Source organism: Cornus florida, unplaced genomic scaffold, assembly GCF_030987335.1.
Source record: "Cornus florida cultivar Cherokee Brave unplaced genomic scaffold, ASM3098733v1 CherokeeBrave_3.0.0_Hap2_Chr02, whole genome shotgun sequence".
NCBI classification, from domain to species: domain Eukaryota; kingdom Viridiplantae; phylum Streptophyta; class Magnoliopsida; order Cornales; family Cornaceae; genus Cornus; species Cornus florida.
The window spans coordinates 22,126,534-22,148,916 of record NW_026775572.1 but is presented as its reverse complement, the minus strand read 5'-3'; the positions used below and the strand labels follow the sequence as shown (position 1 = coordinate 22,148,916).

The following is a 22,383-nucleotide window of genomic DNA, read 5'->3' as shown; positions in this document are numbered from 1 at the left end:
AAAATCACACTGTCCTGGAATCTCCTTCTCCATCCATGCAGGGTTCCCCTCCACCTTTGCAGGTCTACTCTCGTCGCTATTATACTCAACCTCCCCTGCCAGAATCATCTTCAGAACCAGGTCCAGGTAACTCTCCTTCTCCTATTGCTCCTACAATTCCTGAGCATACCTCCCGTTATCCTACCCGTGATCGTCATCCTCCTAATTGGTATGGTTTTTCTAGTAGCACTAACCACCCTATTTCCCAGTATGTCTCCTATGATGGTCTTTCAGGTGCATATAAATCCTTCCTAGACAAGATTGGGACCGTTTCTATTCCTCGATCTGTGTCAGAAGCCCTCCAGGATCCCAATTGGGTGTCTGCCATGACAACAGAAATGGATGCTTTACACCATAATAATACATGGGAACTTGTTACTTTACCTTCTGGGGAGAAAACGGTTGGCTGCAAGTGGGTCTTTAATGTGAAGTACTTAGCCGATGGTTCTATTGATCGGTATAAGGCTCAGTTGGTGGCAAAAGGCTTTACTCAGATTCCGGGCAAAGACTTTAGTGCTACCTTTGCTCCTGTGGCTAAGTTGACGTCTGTGCGACTACTTATCTCCTTGTCTGCTGCCCATTCTTGGCCTCTGTATCAGTTAGATGTCAAGAATGCATTTCTTAATGGAGACTTACTTGAGACTATATATATGGATCCACCCCCTGGATTTCGGGCTGAGGGGGAGTATGCTGGGAAAATCTGTAGGCTACGGAAGTCTCTTTATGGTCTGAAGCAATCTCCTAGAGCTTGGTTTAGTCGTTTCAGCAATGTTGTTTTATCCATGGGCTTTGTGCGCTGCCACTCAAACCATACTTGTTTTATTCGACGTCGCTCTGATGGTCGTTGTATTATGTTATTGGTATATGTGGATGATATCATTATCACAGGTGATGATGCTTCAGGGATTGCTCAGGCGAAACTTCATCTTCAAAAGTCCTTTGATGTGAAAGACTTAGGTCCTCTTCGATATTTTCTTGGAATTGAGGTTGCTAGATCCCGTTGTGGAATTTCTTTATCTCAAAGAAAATATGTTTTGGATCTTCTTCAAGATACTGGCATGCTTGGGTGTCGACCCGCTTCCACTCCTATGGACCCCAATCTTAAACTCTCTGTTGAGTCAGGGGAATTACTTTCAGATCCATCCGTGTATCAACGTTTAGTAGGTCGTCTTATCTACTTGACTAACACAAGGCCCGATTTGACATTTGCTGTCAGTGTGATTAGTCAATTCATACATGCCCCTCGCTCAGCTTATATGGATGCAATCTACCATATTTTGAGGTACCTTAAGTCGTGCCCTGGTCTTGGTCTGTTCTATGCCTCAGGAAATCAGTCTGGACTCTCATGCTTTACTGATGCAAACTATGCTGGATGTAAGACAGATAGACGTTCTACCTCTGGCTTCTGTACTTTCTATGGTAATCATCTCATATAATGGAAAAGTAAGAAGCAGGCTGTTGTTTCTAGATCTTCTGCTAAAGCTGAATACCGAGCTATGGCTCAAGGTACTTATGAGCTCCTTTGGCTTCAATCAATTTTGGGAGAGTTGGGTCTTGTACAGAAAGGTTCTTCAAGGCTGTTTTGTGACAATAAATCAGCCATTATGCTTGCTTCTGATTCTGTTTTACATGAAAGGTCGAAACATATTGAGGTAGACATTCACTTTATTCGAGAGAAGGTTCGATCGGGTATCATTAATCCTATTTTTGTTCCTTCTTTAGAACAGATTGTAGATGTGTTCACAAAGTCTGTTGGGCCTTCTCTTCTCCAGTCTTCCATCTTCAAGCTGGGCTTAGTCAACATATTTGCTCCAGCTTGAGGGAGAGTGTTGGAAATCTTATCTATAAGTTGACTCAACGATTATGGCAGATTTATTGGGTCTTCAATATAAGCTAATTTTTAGGGATTTTATTTTTATTCTGATTTGATTTGATTTGATTTTATTCTCTTTATTTTGATTTGATTTTATTCTCTTTTCCATATTTGTAATTTTTTGCTTGTATATAATGATAGTCAGGCTCTCAAATTGAGTACGCCAATTTTACCAAGTTACTTTTGGTTGCTTCTGAGATGCTCATCAAGCGGCACAGGGGAGGAGGGAGAGGATTCCACTTGCAGGTTTCAGGATTGAAACTCTCGCATGCATGGGAGCTTAAATTATTGCTAAACACGTATACAAGACCATCTTCCAACGGTCTTATACATGTGGGGTAGCTCTTTTCGGAACCCATGGAAGTCACGTTTTTTATTTCACCACTAGACAGATCTAACTCCCATACTTTTTTGCATGCCGTGCGCATTCTGTTTTCGTATTCCTCACCCCCAACCATGTAAATCACGTCATTCACACCGAAAAACCCCATGTTGCAGGGGAATTCAAGAGCCGAATGGATAGGGCAAAGAGTACCGTTGAAAGAAATTTTGTATACTGTGTAGGACACCTCTGCGTCGCCTACCCTTTGGGCAATAATAATAAGTTCAGCTTCACTAGTGGTAGAAGATCCTGCCATTTTTGGTTCTTCAAGGAGTGAAAACCGGAGGGGAGAATGGAGAGAGGAGAAAATTTGTGTTCTGTAACACAACACTCAAGAACATAAATTAACAAAGAGAAGAGAAGTAACTAATAACTTAAAGTTAAGATTGATAATGCAAAGCTTGTATATCTTTTATTTGAGGTTTTGGCCTCTATTTTATAAGAAATCTTGAATGGTTGAGTTCTTTTAGGACTAGCATTACTCGTCTCAATTAGAATGCATTTTATCCTTCCCCTAATAAAAGTGTTACCAAATTTGGGTTCGCCATGGTATATATTCCTAGTTTGGGCTTGAAATTGCACTATTCGGGCCTTCTTAATGAGTCTAGTCCATCGTGCCTAATTAACCCGGCCCATTCTTCATGTTGAGACTCAAGTTAAAAGTTGAATTATTTTCCCTCCACAATTTGCATAGACGGAAAGAGAAGTAATTATTTTCATAGACTGAAAAAGACCTAACCTGGTCTATTTGCAGAGATATGGCTGCTGTAATCCTCGGTAGCTTGAGGCGTTGGGATTTGGTTTGAGGCAGAATTTATAGAAGAGAAAATAGGAGTACTAGATTATTAGGGTTTACAAGGGATGGCAGGAGCTAGTTTTATTTTTTAATAGAGATGCATGATATCAAATTGGGTTAGGCTGGGTTGTTGGGCTAGTTGTACTTTCTAAAGAGAAAATAATATAACAAATGGATTGGTTTGGATTGTTGGGCTTTGGGGTTTTCCGTATTCAATTTGCACTACAATCTAAGATGTTTAAATTGTCCCTACTAGTAGGGATTATATTTGATCATTCATATTAAATTCAATTTGCACTACAATCCCCAATTTTATTTCTCTTTCCCTCTCTCCAAAAGTAATGCTGGAACACATGCAACTCATGTGTGCGAATCACACCCGGTTCCCCACCATCAAAAACCTTCTGATCTGGTTTGTTCTTAATAGCCATGAGAAAAGAGATTAATACTCTGCTTTCTCATCTTTGACTTTAGTTCATGGGAATTGCTTTAATCTAAATAGTCATATACCCACTAACCCACATATGTAAAAATTAAATGAACACAAAAAAGTGCCTGATGAGAGAAGTAAGCAAATGTTATACTCCTATACAATTGAGTACTATTAGCAACATTGATGCTAGTGATGTTACTTGGTGAATATGGTGTTAGAAAGCATCCTCTTAAAGGTATGCAATACAGAACCACCACCGTTGTTACAAGAAGCATAAATATGAAACAATATGCACTCACCAAAAATAGATTGAGAAACTTGTAAAGAAGATGCATTTCCAAGAGAAAAAAATTTAAGTATAGAAAAATTTTCCATGCCATCCAGAAGCATAAACTTCAATCTGTGGAATGATGCATCTGCTGTTACCAATTATAGCTAAGCTAAGCTGGTACAAGTTCAAAATCTGTCAGTACCCAAGAATAGATACAGACAAATCAAGACACTATTCTGCTACATCTACACTTGCAAAATTCTCAATTCTCAAACAAGTCCTGAATTAATGGATTTACCTACCTGGTGACATTTTCTAAAAAGAACACATATTCCACTCTCAATTAGAGCTCCAAACGGTTGAACTCTTTCAATGGTGATCTTTTGTCAATAGACTCGATACTGTCTTCAATCCCCTTTGATGAGGGGGAGAGCGTTGTGTATACAACAATTTCACTGGCTGAATTGTGGAGCTTGCCACTCCCAATCAAATTCCTTGCTGATTCGTTCTTCTCACAGTTTTGCAGTATTTTCGCTAAACTTCCCTTCAGTTCAACACCTTCGCGGGAAAATTGACTGAACTGGTCACAAATTCCATCAAGTTGAAGCAGTAAATCTTCCCTTTCCAATGACAGCTTCTTCTTAAGCTCTTTAACTTGGCCTTCCAAGCGCCTCTGCTCAGTTCCAGAATAATCCTTCAATTTCTCTTTTTCAAACCTGTCAGCTTCCAGTAAAGCTTCAAGTTGCTCTGCCTGTTGTTCCGAATGAGACAACTGTTCCTCAAGGTATATCAGTTTCTGAAGTGATTCATTAGCTGTCTTTTCCAATTCAGCAATTGTCCTATTCTTCTCTTCTATCTCTATCTTCTTCAGATTCTTTGCTTCTTCCTTCTCTTTCTGAAGATTTTCTATACTACTATCCTTGTCATGTGCAATAAGGAGGTAGTTTTCTTTCTCTTGCCTGAAGGCTTCGACTTCATCAAATTTCGAAGCAACCAACAATTCAAGTGAAACAATCTTCTGCTGGAACTCAAATATTGTTTTATCCATCTCCTTTACAATGCCAAGAAGGTTCTCTTTTTCTTGCTTAAGGACTTTCTGGCTTTCTTCAAGGTTTTCTGCAATGGATTTCCATTTTTGCAGTTCAAGTTCCGTTTGATTGACTTGTTGAATTTTCTTGGCCAATTCAGAATTTACTTCTCCCAAAGCATCAGAAAAGTTTCTGTTCTCCTCTTTCAGGGAATTTTCCATCTGCAGAACTTTTTCTTTTAAGCAAAGTTGAGATTCAGATGATTCATCAAGCATCTTCTTATGCCATGCAAGTTCTTCCTCCACAAAAATTTTCTGCTCTTTCTTTAGATTGAAGGACTCGTCCTCCTCAATTAGAGATGATACTTGCTCACCTTCCTGCTCAAGATCGACATAAATTTTTTTTGAAGCACTGTCCTTTATCTGCAATTGCTCTGTTACTAGTAAGATCTCTTCATTTGCTTTGTTGCAGAGCTGAAGTTCAGCAATCACATTGGACAGCTTTGAACAAGCAGCAGAAAATTCAGATTTCAATACCATAATTATCAGAGAAATCTCTTCATTCTGAACCTCCAGTGAACAATGGCAACCTTCCAACTCCATCTGGAGTTCCTGTATGTTTTTATCTTTACCCTTCAATTCAGATATAAACATATTCAAATCTCTTGTCAACTTTTTCAACTGAGAATTCCATTCAGCTTCTTTTTCTTTGAACAACTGCTCCAATCCTTGAAGCTTCTTTTGCAGCTTCTTTGACGAAGATGTAGCTCCAGCATTGGTGATTTGAGCCTCTCGAAATTCTTTAAGACACTCCCGCAATTCCTGATTTTCTTGCTGCAGGTTTGAATTTCTGTATTCCATTTCCTTGAAAAGCATGTCTTTGGTTCCCAGTGAGTTTCTTAATTTTGCAATGTCATTGTCTTTCTCAAGAGTCATGCTTTCAATCTTCAATTTTGCTTCTTCAAACTCTAGGAAAACATCCTCCAAGCGTGATCTATATTCAGACACTTCAACTTCAAGAAATTTTCTTCTGCTTTCTTCATGAGCTAGGGCTTGGTTGCACATCTTTAACCGCATAGTAAGGCTCTCTGAGATTCTTGTTTGAGAATCCAGGCTTGAATGCAGTGAACATATCTCTTCAAGCAGCATTGATTTCTTACTCTCCCATTCCACCTTGCTTGACTGGAACTGGTCTTGAAGCCTTTCATGAGCATCTTCAAGATGTTTAAACTGTTCATTTCTCCACTTCAAACGATCTTGAAAACTACTATTTTCCTCTTCCAGTTTCAGTAACATATCATCTCTCTGTTCTAGCTCTTTGGATGCCTGGGCTTTCTGCTGTGCTTCAACACACTTTTTCTGTGAAACTGATAAGAGTCTTTTGAGACCTTCAATCTCCTCATTGGCAGAAGAAATCTTACTATCCAGATCTTGGGTTCTTGCAGTTGCATCATCTAAAGCCAACACCAGCTCTCTGTTTTCTCCCTCCAATATTTGAATTTTCTCACCATAATCAACTCGAAGTTTTTCATTTGCAGAACTTAGGTGCCTAAGAAATGATTCTTTTTCACGCAAACTGGATTGGAGATCCTCATTCTTTTGCCTCGTATTAGATATCTCCTGGGACTTGGCGTTTATTTCTCCGGCCCGTTTCTCAATCTGCAACTTTGCTTCTTGAAATTTAATTAGTTGTTCATTGTGAACCTTCCTCAAGCTCTCACACAGCTCGCTTTTAGTCCGGCATTCTTCCTTAAACCTTTTCAACTCTTCCTTAACTTCATCTAACTCTTTACAAACTCCATCCATTTCTTTGCTTCAGAATATGGATTATCAAGACTGCCTGATGATTTAGAAAGGTAAAAATAATGAAATTGACCGAAATGAAGAGTTGTATTCACATATAATATGCAAATAGAAAAAATTCTTTACTAGATGAAACAACAACAAATAGTAACTGAAAAGGCAACTGTCAAAATTAAAACTTAAAACCGTTCAAAAATCCATACAAGACCATAACATTTACAATAACCTTTAAACCATTTATGACTATTGTATGGTGTCTGAATTATAAAAGGGGTTTTGATTTTCAACTTGTTTCTTAACTAATACTCTCTCTATCCCAAATTATAACTCGGGATTTTAACTTTTTAAGAAAATGAATGTTTAATATTTTATATTGAAAAAATAAAGTGAAATTTTAAAATTACCCTTACAGTGGAGTGATTTACTCCTATACAAAATTCTGACATGACACTTCAAACTTTGTCAAATTCAAATTCATGTATTATCATAATAGTTAAAGTAAAATGGTGAATCCTACATTGTGGTTATTTAATTTGTTCTCCAAATTCAATGCGAAGGTCAACTGTGGAAATTTTTAAAAGTTACACATCCAAAAGTGAAAGTGGACTCACATTTGGGAGGGAGTAAGTCCACAACAATTTCATGTTTGTTGAATTTAAAGCCTGAAGACATATACATACATATACATGAGGTTTTCCTTGCCGTGTATATCAACTACTGGTATAATTAAAGAAGAAAGAGAAATATATATTTGAGAATCTGAAAGATGAATTAAAAACCAAAAATCACCTTTTGATTATATTTTCATGAAGGACAAATGGCCATGGAATGGAAAGAACTTTAATCCGTTTGTTTCGGAATAAAATAATCTTTGTAAAAAATATTTATTTTTTTTAAATAAAATATTCATTTATTTTTACTTTGTCGGTGTTTGGCAAAGGTTTATATCAAGGTTGAGGTCGAATCCATCGGGTAAGGCATGTAAAATTACTTGTCGAAAATTAATGGGTAAGTTATTTTTGTTAAATTTTAATAATTCTTTTCTTTGTAAATATTTTACGACAACCAAAAACTAAAAAATTTTAAAATATTTTACGTCCAAACAAACAAACAGAGCCTTAATGAAGGAGAATGAATACATCTCTTATGCAAAATGCAAGTGATGGTGGCTTGGGCAGACTCATGAGGCGAGATTGTTTGTAATGCTGTGATCTAATCATATCGTTGCTGAGAAAGCAGAGGAACAATATGAATAATTTTTTAATTACATACAACAGTCTTTTCCCAAAAAAAAAAAAAAAAAAAACCAGCTTGACTAAGATATACCGTTATTTTGTGTGCAGTTTCAAGCAGAGCTACTGAGGCTTATACAATTATTAGGCTAAATGTTGAATTCTTCAATACTGTAAAGCAAAAGCCAAAATAACCAAAAATATTAACATATGCCATAAGCACATTTTTCATTTTCCTTCGTTTTTCTTTAATTTTTTATTATATTTACACATATTATTTAAGTTGTTCATAGCACAAAGTGGTTGATGCTTTGATGACAATAAGTTGTCAAACAAATTCTTATGCAATAATAAAGAAACTCATCACAATGTCAACAAATTAATAAGAAACACTAGATCAACAAATAAGCTGTTCATGATATCCAGAAACTCACAACAAATTAGCTGTACATGATATCCAGAAAATTAACTGTTCGATTGCAACTAAATTATCGTAATAGAACTTGAAAAATCCGAGTCCTAAAATGAGTTTGGTGTCTTAACGTCCAATTTTCTCTTATTTTCCTATGATTTCCTATCAGCCAAACAGATCGCAGACGAACCAGAAGAAACCCTAGAAAAGTATAGATCCCGAGAGAGAGAGAACGAAATACAGAGAGATTAAACTTGAGAGACATTTACCTGTAAGTTGCGAGCAGAGTAGAGATCGGCCACAATTTTGAGAAGCAGCTTCGTTAGCTCGGTTTCCTTGTTTCTGCTGTTAGAAATCAGATATGTTAGAGAGAGAAAGAGAGTATTTGAGAGAGAGAGATGAGCTGTTAAGCGGGAAAGCGAATCTGCATTTTGGAGGTTTGAAATTTTCCCGGTGGTGCTTTAGCTTGGTAAGTAGTACTACTATTTTTTTTTTCTTTCTTTTTTTCTTTGTTTTTTTTGCGTTTTCTAAACTTTTCATCGAAGAAAAAATCATCCTAAAAATTCTTTTTAAAGTGAAAATTTGTTTTCTCTCTGCATGTGTACAATTTATTTATATAAAATAAAAAATAATTATATTTAAACACACACTATTGATTTGTTTCAAAAATCTACATATTTGTATGTATCTATGTGGCACCCATCAGTTTCATTACAAATATCTGCATTATACGAAATATTTTTACTTTGAAAATGCAATATCATTACTTTGAGAACACGACACTTTATTAAACTTCAAAGTAAAAGTGTAACATTCTTAAATGAAAAGTATTGTTCGAGTTGAAATAATGGTGTTGCATGTGCGTATTTGAAGGAATAGCAGTCTATCCGACTCGATTGCACTGTGAACTGATGGAAAACTAGAAAAGTTTATTCATGTTATTGGTTGCAGATGATTAGTCTAAGCATGGAGTTTTAAACATTTTGTAGGCTTCGAGTCGAGTGTTATGCTTTGATTTGGGTCTTATTTGATCAATTTTCTCAGTTTTTACTGTGACACACTTTTTTTCAACATTTCTTTTTAAGTTGTATTTGTATTCAATAGCTGTCCATTTAATTACTCATTCTTTCTCATGTTTTTAGGATTGTAACTTAAACTAACAAAGCTGAGTTCAAGATCGATTTCAGAATTCAGAATTCAGAATTCTAAATTTATCAAATGAAGTGGCCCTACCAATGTTCAGACTCGAATTATTCACTGTCGAACCAATTTCTGATGAAGAGTTCAAAATTCTCAACTCAAACTTAACCAAATTTGTGAGTTCATAAAAAATATCCTTAAATAAAAAAATTTATTGGTGCACTATTATTCTCATCACCAAATGGTGCAGAACTCTCCCAACTTATTTATTGAAAAACATAATTACGAAGTAAATACTTCTCAACTTATTTAATAAAAAAGCACATAATTGAGGCTCAGAACTTGCTTCATGAACAAATACGAACTAAAAACCAAGTGTCAATTCGATTCATTTGAACTTAAGGGGAATATGTACCCATGTATATGATTTCCCTTGTATATGAAATGCGCTTTGTAAAAGAAACTAGTACAAGTCTGTACAATTCTACAAAGAATATGCACTTCCCAAGTAATATCTAATAATCTTCAGAAAACAACACACTATCAGAATGCAACAACAAAATAGGTGTACAGACATGAAATTCATGCCATGTGCAGGACTTGATATCAACTCTTAAGCCCTTTCTTCAATCAGCAGTGCTTCGAGTTCCTCTCGGCGCCGTTCCAGTTCCTACAATTGTTAACAAAAATATGTCAGCACTTTAATTGCACGTGACCGAAATTTAATTAAACAAATAAAAAACAAACGCGTTGTGATTATTACATTGACTAGTAAGGTACTAATTCAAATCAGAAGTTTAGATCTCTGTGCCTCGCCTTCCACAACAGGATGATATATATTCTACCATGACTGATATGTGATATCCCTGTTTATATTGTGTATATTCGTTTCCCATATATATGAACATTTTAATGGCTACCCTTATTGCTCACCCGCCAATCACAGCATTTTTTATTTTTCCGATGATACCTATGGCACCATTTCCTGTATTATGAATACTAGGAGACAATAGTTTTCCATACCACTCTATATTTCAATAAGATATCAAGAAGCAGAAGCACTGACTCAAATTTAGCGGAACCGAGCGTTGATAACTAGTTGCTTAATAGCTTCAGATATCAGTCATGACTCATGAGTCATGACCGACCTCCAAAACACTCAAAGGGACACATGGCACGTACACAGTAGATCGAGATTGCTTAAAATGTGGCGTCATTAAAGGAATCACATGCTGAAAATATCATCGTAACCCTCCGGTGAACCCAAAAAAAAGGGTCAAATTAGATGGTTTGTAATGATCTCTGATTGTACTACTTATTCATGAACTATATATGTCAGGTGGGCCAATACTAGCTGGTTGTCCCATCTTCTATATGCAAGGGACAAAACAATAAATGAGATGCTGTTGCACGTGGGTTGCAGACTGCAAACAATTAAAACATAACATAATATTTTACCTGCAAATCCCTAACTGCTTGCTCCGCCGTGATTTCTTTCTTCTGGCGAGAACGTTTGATAAGGCCAATGCACAGAATTCCCTAAAAATTGGCATATAATTAACAAATCAACTTTACAAAAAACCAAACCATAACTGAAATCAGAAGCTGGTTCCTCAGTGAACCCCAAAGGACCACATTCTTCACCAGGTCATGAATATCATACATAATATTACCGACACCCAAATCTTTCCTTTTAAAAAAAAAATCCTACAGAAAAGAATAAGAAGAATGTAGGCAATTTGTGCCCCTGAAACAAAAGCAAAGTGAAAAATCATAAAAAAAAAATTCAGATAGTTAACTAAGGAACAAAACCCAATTATAACTTGGTAACAAGTCAATAAAAACCCAATTCTACTCAACAGGTAACTCACAATTAAACATTGCAAACATCAAATTCAAGTAAACCATATAAAGAGGCAATTTTTTTTACAATATTGAGGCCAGCAGGCGAATATAAAAAATTTCCATACTAATCTAGGGATAATTAATGGTTTCATGAGCTTACCGCGAAAACATAAACCACACCACAACCGAGAAGTATGTAGCTTGCTATGCTCTGGAGAAGAATGAGCGCGTTCTGATCCTCATAGTTTTCAGGATAAGCCTTTGTCATCACGGCAACACTGAAGGCAACAAGAAGCTATAAATTCAAATGAACTAAAATTCTGGGGCTGTGTGTGGCAACATGAATGATTATTTAAGTGTCACTTTATGAAAAAAGGTATGTACTCCAGATTCATAATAATTCAAGTCTAAAGCTATTAGTTAAATATTTTATGGATAGGCTACTAAAAATTGTGGGTTGTAAGTCGCAGTTAGTCAAGAAGAGCATCTAAGTGAGCTAGCTTCCTGTAGAATTATGATTGAGTCAAAATACGCAACTGAAACCCTAACTTTCTGTAACTAGGTCAACCAAAAGCCCACTCGCGATTCCAATTACTGAGAAATATTTTCAAATATTTCAGTAGGATCAGGATTGATTATACAATGTACTTAATGCAAACACGAACAACACGGAGGGAAGGAGATAACATAAGGACGCAAAACAAGTGTTTACTTAAAAATAAGACGTACAAGATCTGCAGCATACCCCTACCGACCCAATACTCCAATACCTGAAACATGTTGATTAAAACTTAAAATTAGATAATGCAAGCTATCAGAAGATTGTGCACAAAAAGAATGACTTTGTCATAAAAGGGGCCAAGCAATGATTTATACTTTGTCAAATACCGGCATTTGAAGACAACAATTACAGTATGAGTTATACAGATTTCCAAATTAAAATTACACACACACACACGAAAAGAAAAACATAAACAAATAAAGAATGAAGCATTTAATGTCATTATATTCCGTCTAGTAGACCAAATCTGAATGCTGTAAAATGTATAAAAGTTGACATCAGTAGCAAGTATTGAAGCTTTTGAGTAAAGAAGTCGTCAATTTTCCAGTTCTTTCTCATACAAATCCACTCTTATAACGTTCCAAAAGGAAATGGAAGGAAAAGATAGGTGATCTTTTTGAAATTACTAAATGCAAATGAATCTCAGGACTCCTTTAATTTTCTTATACCTAGCTCTATAAGGAAATTGAAGCAGTAGCTGGCACCCCATTTTGTGCCAGGCTGTGAAACTTAGGCTTACTTTTTGGATTTCTTGACGACAGTAACAAAAGCACACATCCATCACATCTGGTTCAGAGAAATTTGAAATTTTAGAATAGTCTCCTAGACACAATTAACACTTAAAATATTCCATTTGCAACCTAGGCCAGACCTCAAGAGGTGATGAGATGATGAAAATACCTAGAAGGTCAAATTTTGATCTCAATTTTCAGAAACTATTCCGACGAAATTTTTAACACCTCAAAAACTTTCTGGAAGTAAATGAATAAATCTTCCCAGTGATCTATTACAAGTTTTAAGTAATAAGTATTAAGGTGTGAATTAAAGATTCATCAACTGTAGCATGTTTGTCCTTTTTAAGGTATTCTGCTCATATCTCTAGAACAGTGGAATTTTGTGTTCAAACCACTAATAAATTAAATTTCATGAGCCTTGCAATGATAAGTGGCTTGCAGAAAATTGAATTTTTTTTTTAATAATAAACAAATTGCAATGAGAGTAGAAAAAGATTAAAACAAAAGCAAGTCAACACATGAATAACAATGCTGGATGGTCAGTATTGCAGATCCAACAGAAGTTTTGACTTCTAAAGTAGCCATCTGGGCGCTATAGGGGCTGGATGGCCAGTACTGGAACCAAAAGTCACTAACCCCAGTTTTAGTCCTTTTTTCCTTTTAGGTTTAGGTCCGAAGCATGACCAACTTGTACTGCTTGGTGCTTTATTTATGATATCAGTGGTCGATGGATCTAGAATCCTAGATAGGGATCAAACATTACCCTGGTCTCTAAAAAAAGCCTCACCTATAAATACCGTCTTGTACCCTCATATACAAATCATGCATTCTCCTGTAAACATATACACGCCATACAACTCATATACACCCTAATCAGGAGTCTATCCTTGTCATATGACTCATATCTCACCATATGACTCTTCAATAACCAACAACAAGCCTCTTTTGGCCATTAAAAATAGGAGATCGAAATCTAAAAGTAAGGAAACTCGTGAACGCACATGTAGCAAAGCAGACTGTTCATAGTGATTTAAAGATTTTCAGACGTAATTTTTGACCAAAGTAATTCAGAATCATTTTGATATATAGTACTAAAGCCAAACCTATGACAGCGCCTTATATGGCCAAGAACTTACAATTTCCTTATTTTATTATGTTTAGAATAAGAATTATTGTGGATCAATCATTAGTGGATACACATTATATCAGGTTTTTTTTTTTTTTTTCTCTTTTACTATTATTATTTCTAGATCTTATTCATATATTTGAATGCTTTATGATTTGCCAAGAATATACTAGATACACAATTGTTAGGAATATGTATTCTGAAAATTTCAGTCTGCACCTATTACATAGTAGTTAAAACAGCACACTAGCAACTTATCATTTCTATCAAGAAAATTCAGCATGTGAAAATAAAGTATTAAATTTCAAGCTAAGTATTGGTATTAATTGAAACAACACTTGGAATTCTTCAACCATTATATTGCAATGAAATATTATCCAATTTACTGTAATAAATGAAAATTCATACTTCTTGGAACAAAATAGAGCTTAAAGAAAATAACCTTCCAGAACTTCATGATGAATCCCCATTCCGTTTCAGCAACAACCACAAGGATTGCAATCACAACCGCGTAACATCGAAATATTCCGTCAAATATCTACAATAAACGATGACATAGTTATCATACAAGCATCTAGAAAGCTAAAAATAGAAGTAAATATACATCAATAATAGAGTTCTTATTTAAATTAGTATCATATTTCACACAGAAATTACTCGTATAGCATATATAAATGTGTGTGTATTAGCGTGTATGAATTGAGAGAGAGAATACATCTGATACGTTCGTGAAAGATCGGATGGCAGAGAGGACATTGACGACAATGCAAAGAATAGCAGCCAGAGCAGTTATGACGCTGAAGAAACGGCAAACGATCAGTAAAGCGTCGGGTCTGGCTCTCAGTCTGACGTTGGTGTTTGAAGAAGAAGGGCTAACTCTCGGAGAGTTCCCTCCCTCGGCGCTTCTTGCCATTTTCTTGTACTTTCTCGAGCCCAAGGAAAAATTTTCTGCAGCTCCAAACAACGGCAACAAGAACCCTGGGTTTCGAATTCTTTTTCTCAGACACTGTCTCTCTCTTCGCAGAAAGTCCCCATCTGTGGATTTTGATAGAAGGGGTTTTGTTAGAGATTCTTCACCTGCTGGTCAAGAAATTAGTTTGGTGATTGAAACGTGGCAGTTTTGTGGTGGAATAATCTACACGTGTCAGTTGGGATATTTGTTGGAGCATATCGAATAGGCATTTATTCATCAAAATCGGATTTTGATGAAATTACATCCGACAACGTCTAATCCAATAATATCTCGGTGGTTAGTTGAATGCAATAAATTGTTACGGATAATAAGTATAATTAATCTGATTTAAATATAATTACATAATATAAAGTATATAATATGCTCTAAGTACATTATCAAATTCTATAACATGTATAAGTATTATTCACCTAAAATGTTTTTACTATTATCTTTACTTCTTCCTTCCCTCTAGTTTCTGTTTATTTCCTTGTTTAACCTATGGTCAAACTTTTTTTTTTTTATTTTTTATTTGTTGTTGTTACTCTTCCCCCATCTTCGATAACATGTTTATCAGTTATTCACGGGTCTCTATTCAGGAGACGAGCTTAATATATTTCGGATCGGCTCGTTTGCTAAATAAGTAGTTTCGAAATCGAGCAAATAAACACAGTTCTTGATGAACAAATTGAGTTCAACTCGTTTTAAGTTTAGCTTGTGTTCATTCGTTAAGTAACCTTGAATTAAATTCGTTTTACGTTTAGTTTGGATTCATTCTTTAAGCAGTTCAACTCGTTTTATGTTCAATTTAGATTCATCCGCAATAGCCATTTATTACCTTATATTAGAAATCGTTGTAATAGTCAGCCTTATATGTCCAAAGCCATTCCTTATATGGGTTAAAAATCCATAACATCCTCTCTTATTCAAACTCAACAAATATCCTCGTTGCCATTAGCACCGGATCAACAATTAGATTTTTTCTAAACACACTTGTCACTTGTCCTAAGGAACCAAAAAGCCATCAAATATTTTTTGGAATTTTAAAAGCCATCAAATATTTATAATACCCAAGCTGACCTTTTTCACTGATCCGAAAGAATCCATGACAGCTAGCCCTATATTTGATGTGGTCCATCCAACACATCAAAGAAATTAAAACCTTCGACCATCACATCAGTAGTGGTGTTTTAAAAATCATTTTCCTCCTCCCTTTTCAATGGATGACGAAGGATCTTGCAATCAAACAAGGAATATGATTGGGAATCCCTTATTGTTGCTCCACATATGCAATATTTATATGTAATTGCATAAATATAAAACAGAATAGAGGCACATTGTTGCTCCACGTTTGCATCTCTCTATATACATAGAACTATTCTCATCCATCCAGTCTTGCACGTCAAAATAGAGACCAAGAACATGGGGAGTAAAGAAATGGAGATAGAAACAGAAGATGGTAAACAACCAAACGGTTCGATCTGTGGGTTTGAATCTCTGCATACCCTCCTACAATCTTCCCTCAGTCCCCAAGCCTTCCAGGTGATTATCTTTCCATTTGCTTGTCAATCAATTAATCCATATATTAATTTTGTACTGATCTCAGCTCTGATGTCGAAAAATATTCCATCTAGCTTATTGTCTATTTGATTTATTTCATATATATGTGGAATTAATTTTCTTGTTATGTTCTTCAGATGTTCGATAAAAGTCTTAGAGAAAAAAAAAGATGTTCGATAAAAGTCTTAGCTGTATTTGTGGAATGCCCTTTTGTCTAAATTTAGGAAACAAATCGACTAGTAGTGTTTCTGGTTTTTTTAGTTTGATTGAAAATTTTGTTTTACAGGAAGTCAATCGCATACTTCTGGGCCTAAATTGTGGAAAAACAGTTGAATCTATTACACTTCCAGAACCTGCTAAAGCGCTCTCTTTGAAGCATGATTTTGATCTCCAGGTAGACTTTTAATATCATTTGTTGTTATAACAATTTTGGTTTAGAATCTTTTTGGAGCATGAGTCTCATAATAGAATAGAACCCATGATCAGCTTCATGGTATATACATAGCATGTTGCCTATGGCCTGGCTTTGACTCAATAACTACTAGGGTAGCTTGGACATTCCCAAATTTCATACTATTTAATACAGCATTGAAGCATTTAAACCATATCAAAATATGGAATCATAACCATGGTGTACTAATGACTGATAAAATTGAATGATAGATTGTTATTTACATACATGGTGATCAAATATGATAAGACTCATTAATGCTATGAAAGGTCCATTGGTCTCATCCTAAATGCTATATAAACATGATAGGATGATCTATTTCCATGTGGTGTTAATCCCTTTAGAGGATTTGGTAGATTGGATCATTTGGCTGTTGGTTTTCGGAAAGAGGGGGGATGGATAGGGGTATTGAGCTTAACCCTTTAATGTGTCTCACTTACTGTGGTTTTGGCTGGACTTCAATTGGGCTATGTTTGGCGGGCATGTAATTGGAGCTTTGGAATTGGAATTGGAGAAAAGCAACTCAAAAAATTGAACCAAAATTTTCTCTAATTCCATGCCACCAAACACAGCATTAGAGATTTTCAGTTGGACTCTGTGCTTGAACTTAAACTCTGTTAATGTGTCTCACTTAATGTGGTTTCAGATAGACTTTGCTTAGAGATTCTCAGTGGGATGCTGTACTTGTTTTCTTCACAGTGAATACCTTAGATTTCAATGAACATATTAATTCACGTGTTCAAATAAAACTTCAGCGCTGTAAACTATTGCTTATGTTATTAAACTTACTTGAATAAACCCATTTAGGGTGGGATTATCGGAACCTCCCAAGGGAGGGCTAAAGCCAATCAGTCCAATGAGGGGATTATGAATTCATATTTTGGCAGTTTCGTGGTTTTTAGATGAGATTTCCATGATAAATGATATCATATGAAGCCCATTTGAAGAAGGGGTGTGCGGAGGTATTCCCAGGGTCACATTTTAATGGAACTAGTCGATTTTCTTATTAGGCAGAGTGCTTGACTGAGCAAAAACTTGCTACAATGGCTGAACTATGTTATAGTTTATCAGTATATTTTCACACCAGAGAGAGAGAGAGAGAGAGAGCTGAATTTTATACTAGAAATTGCGTAATCATGGCACTTCCATTCTGTTGGCTAGCTGCTACCAAAGTTACGTGATTGGATTTCATATATTTGATGGCCCAGGCTTGTATTCTAGTGAAACACTTATGCTTTTATCCCTTTTCTCTGCTTTAAAGTGTTCTGAATTTTGTTCCATTTACAGGCATTCTGCTTTAATGCTGACAAGGAGTTGATGAGAGAACCTCGAATAGTCAGGGTTGGTCTTATTCAGAACTCTATTGATCTTCCTACAACTGCGCCCTTTTTGGACCAAAAGAAAGCAATCTTTCAGAAAGTGAAGCCTATCATCGATTCTGCGGGTGCTTCAGGAGTCAATATATTGTGTTTGCAAGTGAGTCATCTGAATCATCACCTGAGAGTTAACAGTTTTCAAGATTGATTTTTCCATTGAAGTTTGAGAATTAGCATCCTTTATGATTGTATGCAGGAAGCATGGATGATGCCGTTTGCATTTTGTACTCGTGAGAAAAGATGGTGCGAATTTGCAGAGCCCGTTGAGGGAGAATCAACACAATTCCTTCAAGATCTTGCACAGAAGTATAACATGGTCATAATAAATCCAATTCTTGAGAGGGATCTGAAGCATGGAGAGACCATCTGGAACACTGTTGTAATTATTGGAAACCATGGTAACATAATTGGCAAGCATCGGAAGGTAATGTTATAGTAAACTATTTCAGTTGTTTATTTTGGTTGTTTTGTTGCTGCTGCTGCTTTAGTGTATTTTTTGAGGACATTCTTACCATGGCATTTGCAGAACCATATACCCAGAGTCGGCGACTTCAACGAGAGCACATATTATATGGAAGGGAACACTGGGCATCCTGTGTTTGAAACAGCTTATGGAAAGATTGCAATTAATATATGTTATGGGAGACACCATCCTCTAAATTGGTTAGCTTTTGGCTTAAATGGTGCAGAGATTGTTTTCAACCCGTCCGCTACTGTTGGTGCCCTCAGTGAACCAATGTGGCCTATTGAGGTTATCCTTTGTTTCACTCTCTACATTTTACTTGATCCAATTAATAGATTCCCTTGTTGTTCTTGCTTGTTGGAAAGTGTCTCCACTGAGATGTAGTTCATGCTAAGCTCCTATGATGAAAAATTTATCATGAAATGCTTTCATTAATGATATATCAAGCAATGGGTAGTATGTGATATATTTAATATGACTCACAAGTTTTGAAAAGAAAAGAAAAAAGTAAAAAAATCTTGAATTTGGTCTAGTGGAGGGTTGCCTATTAATAGTAGAAGCCATTACAATTTACATACGGAACATACCATATATTAAAATTTTACAAGCCTAAAAAGTACGGCCGATTCTATAATTTGAAAATTTTCTTCAGTCTTAGATTGACGATTGTTATGGATGGTTTTGCAGGCTCGTAATGCTGCAATTGCAAATAGTTACTTTGTTGGGTCAATCAATCGTGTTGGAACTGAAACTTTCCCCAATCCATTCACTTCAGGCGACGGAAAGCCTCAACATGCAGATTTCGGGCATTTCTATGGTTCCAGTCATTTTTCAGCACCAGATGCTTCATGTACACCATCTCTATCCCATTACAGGGATGGGCTGATAATAGCAGACATGGATCTCAACCTCTGTAGGCAGCTGAAAGACAAGTGGGGGTTCCGAATGACATCTCGATACGAGTTATATGCAGAAATGCTTGGCCGTTATGTGAAGCCAGACTTTGAGCCCCAAGTCATTGCTGATCCTTTGTTACATAAGAACCCTTCATGAATTCAAGATCAGATTACTTTTTATCTGACGCGAGGAATGGAAATGGGATTGTTATAAAACAATTTCTGATGGAAAATAAACTTGTTTGTTGTTTATAATTGAATAAGAATTTGTTGTTCAAACTATGTCAATCAGCATCCCTTTGTAACTGTACCAGTTAACCATTGTTCATTGGTTTGCATGATGAGAACAGTTAGACTGTTGTGTAAGCCACTGGAAAACAATTAGATGGACATCTGAAATGGGAACTGATAACAGCGATCATGATGATTGTTAATATAATTTTGGATAGAAGATGACTGAAGCACCAGAACGATCTTTATTCAAAACCCAGAAATTATTCTTTGTACATACTCTAATGGCAGCATACGCATTACATATCATTACCGTGCTATCTTACTGGATCCCTCTGGTGATGTCCAGATTGCAAAGCAAACAGATGTTTATAACACTCATATAGTTCAATTACACACCACCATTCTATCATTTTACCATAGGCATACTCTCGTATGATACATTACAGCTTGAAGTAGTGGTATATCATGGCTTCTTTGTTGCACAAAATGACACTTCACTTGCTACCTTAGCTCCCCTTCCTTTGGCCATGTAAAGCCCTACATGATGCATCAGCTCCTGCAGCGGTTAAAATAGAAAACAAGGGTTGTCAAACGAGAGGATTAGGGTTTCGTGAACGAAAACATGGGTGTCACTTCTTGTGTTTGAGAGGGGGGTCCTAGTATACATGAAGAATTAAGCATGTATGGTCACAAGCTAACTGAGTCAGATGGTATCCAGTTGGATTGTCAACCTCGATGTCTGTCAGGGTCTTTTAAGTCTCCTTGTTGCCTAGCCAAAGAGAACAGAGGGCACAAAGCCTCTGTACTCTGCATATTTCTCAAGATGACTTGGTTATTTACATTTATATGTTTAAGCCACTGAGTCAAGGGTGGGAGAGCCCTAGATTTGGTTTGGTAAATTAGCCCTAAGCTTATTCTAGGGTTGAATAAGCTTAGGGTCATTGCTCAGTGTGGTCCATGTTAATGCCGGAGGGCCGGACTGGACCAAGCAATGGCTCTCTCCTTTTACTAAAGAACTGCACAATCAAAATCCTTAAGTTTTGGTTGCTGGGAGGACAATTAATAAGATTGGACTTGTGGTGAAAAACTTCTTGTGTCATGAAATGGATACCTTGAGACCAGTCTATTACAAGTACCTGGGGATGAGCTATGGCATCTTTAGTGGTTCTTGCGACAGATACTGGAAAATCAAATGTAGCACAGGCGCGAGAATACACCACTACATCCTCCAGAGGGCTTAGAAAACCGCGATTCCTAGCTGATAAAGTCGAGCAAACAAAGTCCAGCACACAGATGTCTGTGCATATTCCTACCACCAATAGCTTCACAAGAACATCAATAGTTAATATCATTGTCAGTTATCATTCTATTGTATATATAGTGGATGGTATTCTTATATAATCTTTTTTTTTTTTTTTTGCGTACAAAAATTCAACAAAGGCCAAGAAGCCAAAAAAACTAGAAAATGATGCTAAGACAACCAGAGTGTAAGAGGGTTGCTATTCTTATAGAATGTGAAGGGTGTAGTATCCACATCTACTTGCTAAAAGGAGAAATTTTATACTTACAAGTTGTATGTTGTTGGTTTTGACCCAATCTACAAACACATTAGAACCATCCTCCTCAATTGATCCCAAATATCCATCATAGCAATCCTTGCGCCTGATTGTCACATTTGGTTCCTTCTCCAACCATTGGAGAGCTAGACATTCATAAAAGGAAACATCATCATCACACACACATACATATGAAGATGCTAGATTCCGACAAGCATGTATGCATGTTTTAAGCATAGGATGAAGTCAAGAAAGAAAAAGAAAAGAAAAAAAAAAAAAAAACTGGTCAGTGAACGATACTCCCATCTTTGCATGCAGGATTTGAGAAGGATCAGATGTATACAGTCTTACCTCCCCGGGAAGACAAGAAAGGAAAGACAGAAAAAATAATTACCAGGAACTAAATTGGATTCATCTGTGCCAGTGATACAGTGAGGAGGATAAGGGTGCTCAAGTTTGTCAGGGTGATGAGAATCAAGAAAAGCAAGAACAGGCCATTTCTTGTCACAGAACACTCTTGCCAACCTTGCTGATTCATTGATCATTTCAGAGATCTGCCTGTTGGGTTCGGTTGGAGCCTGAAAACAATCTCAATCATATCAAAAGCCGAATAATTGATTGTAACTAAAAAGAAAGGGAATTGGTGGTGAAGAAAATTGACCAGATTTCCAGCACCAACAGTACAGAAGCCATTGATGATGTCAACAAGAACTAAACCAGTCTTGACATCTTCAGATAAGGAGAATGATTCCTCTTGAAGGGGGATCTCATTCTTGATAAGATCAATTGTCTGCAGTAGCATCTTCTACAATAATTCAATACCACACTTCACACAGAAATCAGTAATTCAATAGGGAGTTGGATTCCGCAACAATTTTGAGGTATTTATAGAAGGAAGCGTGTGATGAAGCCGGTTATCCATGCGACACAATATAAAAAATGATAAGTATCTGTTATTAATTTAATATAGCAATATAATAGAGAAAAAAATCATATATATTTACATATTTTAAATTTAAATAAACACTATATTGTAACGCGTCATTGGCAGGAGAAATTTTTTTTTTTTTGGTGAAAAGGAAAGCATTGTTCTTAACAAATGCATATAAGATTAATGTCAAAAAAATATATAAAGTCATTACAAGGTTATAAAACTTAAGTTTTCATTTCACAAGTAACACACAAAACTCACACAAAACTCACTAATCCATTCATGAAAT

At 36.1% G+C, this 22,383-nt stretch overlaps 4 protein-coding genes across 4 annotated transcripts; 1 reads left to right on the top strand and 3 right to left on the bottom strand.

Annotated features, from left to right (window-relative positions):
• Positions 1-3,904: 3,904 nt before the first annotated feature.
• On the bottom strand, positions 3,905-6,655 carry LOC132294229 (uncharacterized protein At4g38062-like). The gene has a single exon (XM_059792008.1). It carries the CDS (start codon positions 6,625-6,627, stop codon positions 4,138-4,140), a length of 2,490 nt encoding a protein of 829 aa, XP_059647991.1. The 5' UTR covers positions 6,628-6,655; the 3' UTR covers positions 3,905-4,137.
• Positions 6,656-9,773: 3,118 nt separating this feature from the next.
• Positions 9,774-14,739, bottom strand: LOC132294228 (uncharacterized). The gene is made up of 6 exons (XM_059792007.1): positions 14,391-14,739; positions 14,118-14,213; positions 11,983-12,023; positions 11,414-11,531; positions 10,867-10,947; positions 9,774-10,078 (listed from the first exon to the last, which is right to left on the bottom strand). The coding sequence occupies exons 1-6, from the start codon at positions 14,586-14,588 to the stop codon at positions 10,022-10,024; spliced, it is 591 nt and encodes a 196-aa protein (XP_059647990.1). The 5' UTR covers positions 14,589-14,739; the 3' UTR covers positions 9,774-10,021.
• Positions 14,740-15,948: 1,209 nt separating this feature from the next.
• On the top strand, positions 15,949-19,655 carry LOC132294226 (beta-ureidopropionase). Its single transcript, XM_059792004.1, has 6 exons — positions 15,949-16,169; positions 16,474-16,581; positions 17,926-18,114; positions 18,211-18,438; positions 18,541-18,765; positions 19,165-19,655. Exons 1-6 carry the CDS (start codon positions 16,050-16,052, stop codon positions 19,528-19,530), a joined length of 1,236 nt encoding a protein of 411 aa, XP_059647987.1. The 5' UTR covers positions 15,949-16,049; the 3' UTR covers positions 19,531-19,655.
• A 171-nt stretch (positions 19,656-19,826) lies between these two features.
• Positions 19,827-22,098, bottom strand: LOC132294227 (nicotinamidase 1-like). Its single transcript, XM_059792005.1, has 5 exons — positions 21,825-22,098; positions 21,558-21,741; positions 21,176-21,309; positions 20,744-20,929; positions 19,827-20,163 (listed from the first exon to the last, which is right to left on the bottom strand). The coding sequence occupies exons 1-5, from the start codon at positions 21,963-21,965 to the stop codon at positions 20,071-20,073; spliced, it is 738 nt and encodes a 245-aa protein (XP_059647988.1). The 5' UTR covers positions 21,966-22,098; the 3' UTR covers positions 19,827-20,070.
• Positions 22,099-22,383: the final 285 nt, after the last annotated feature.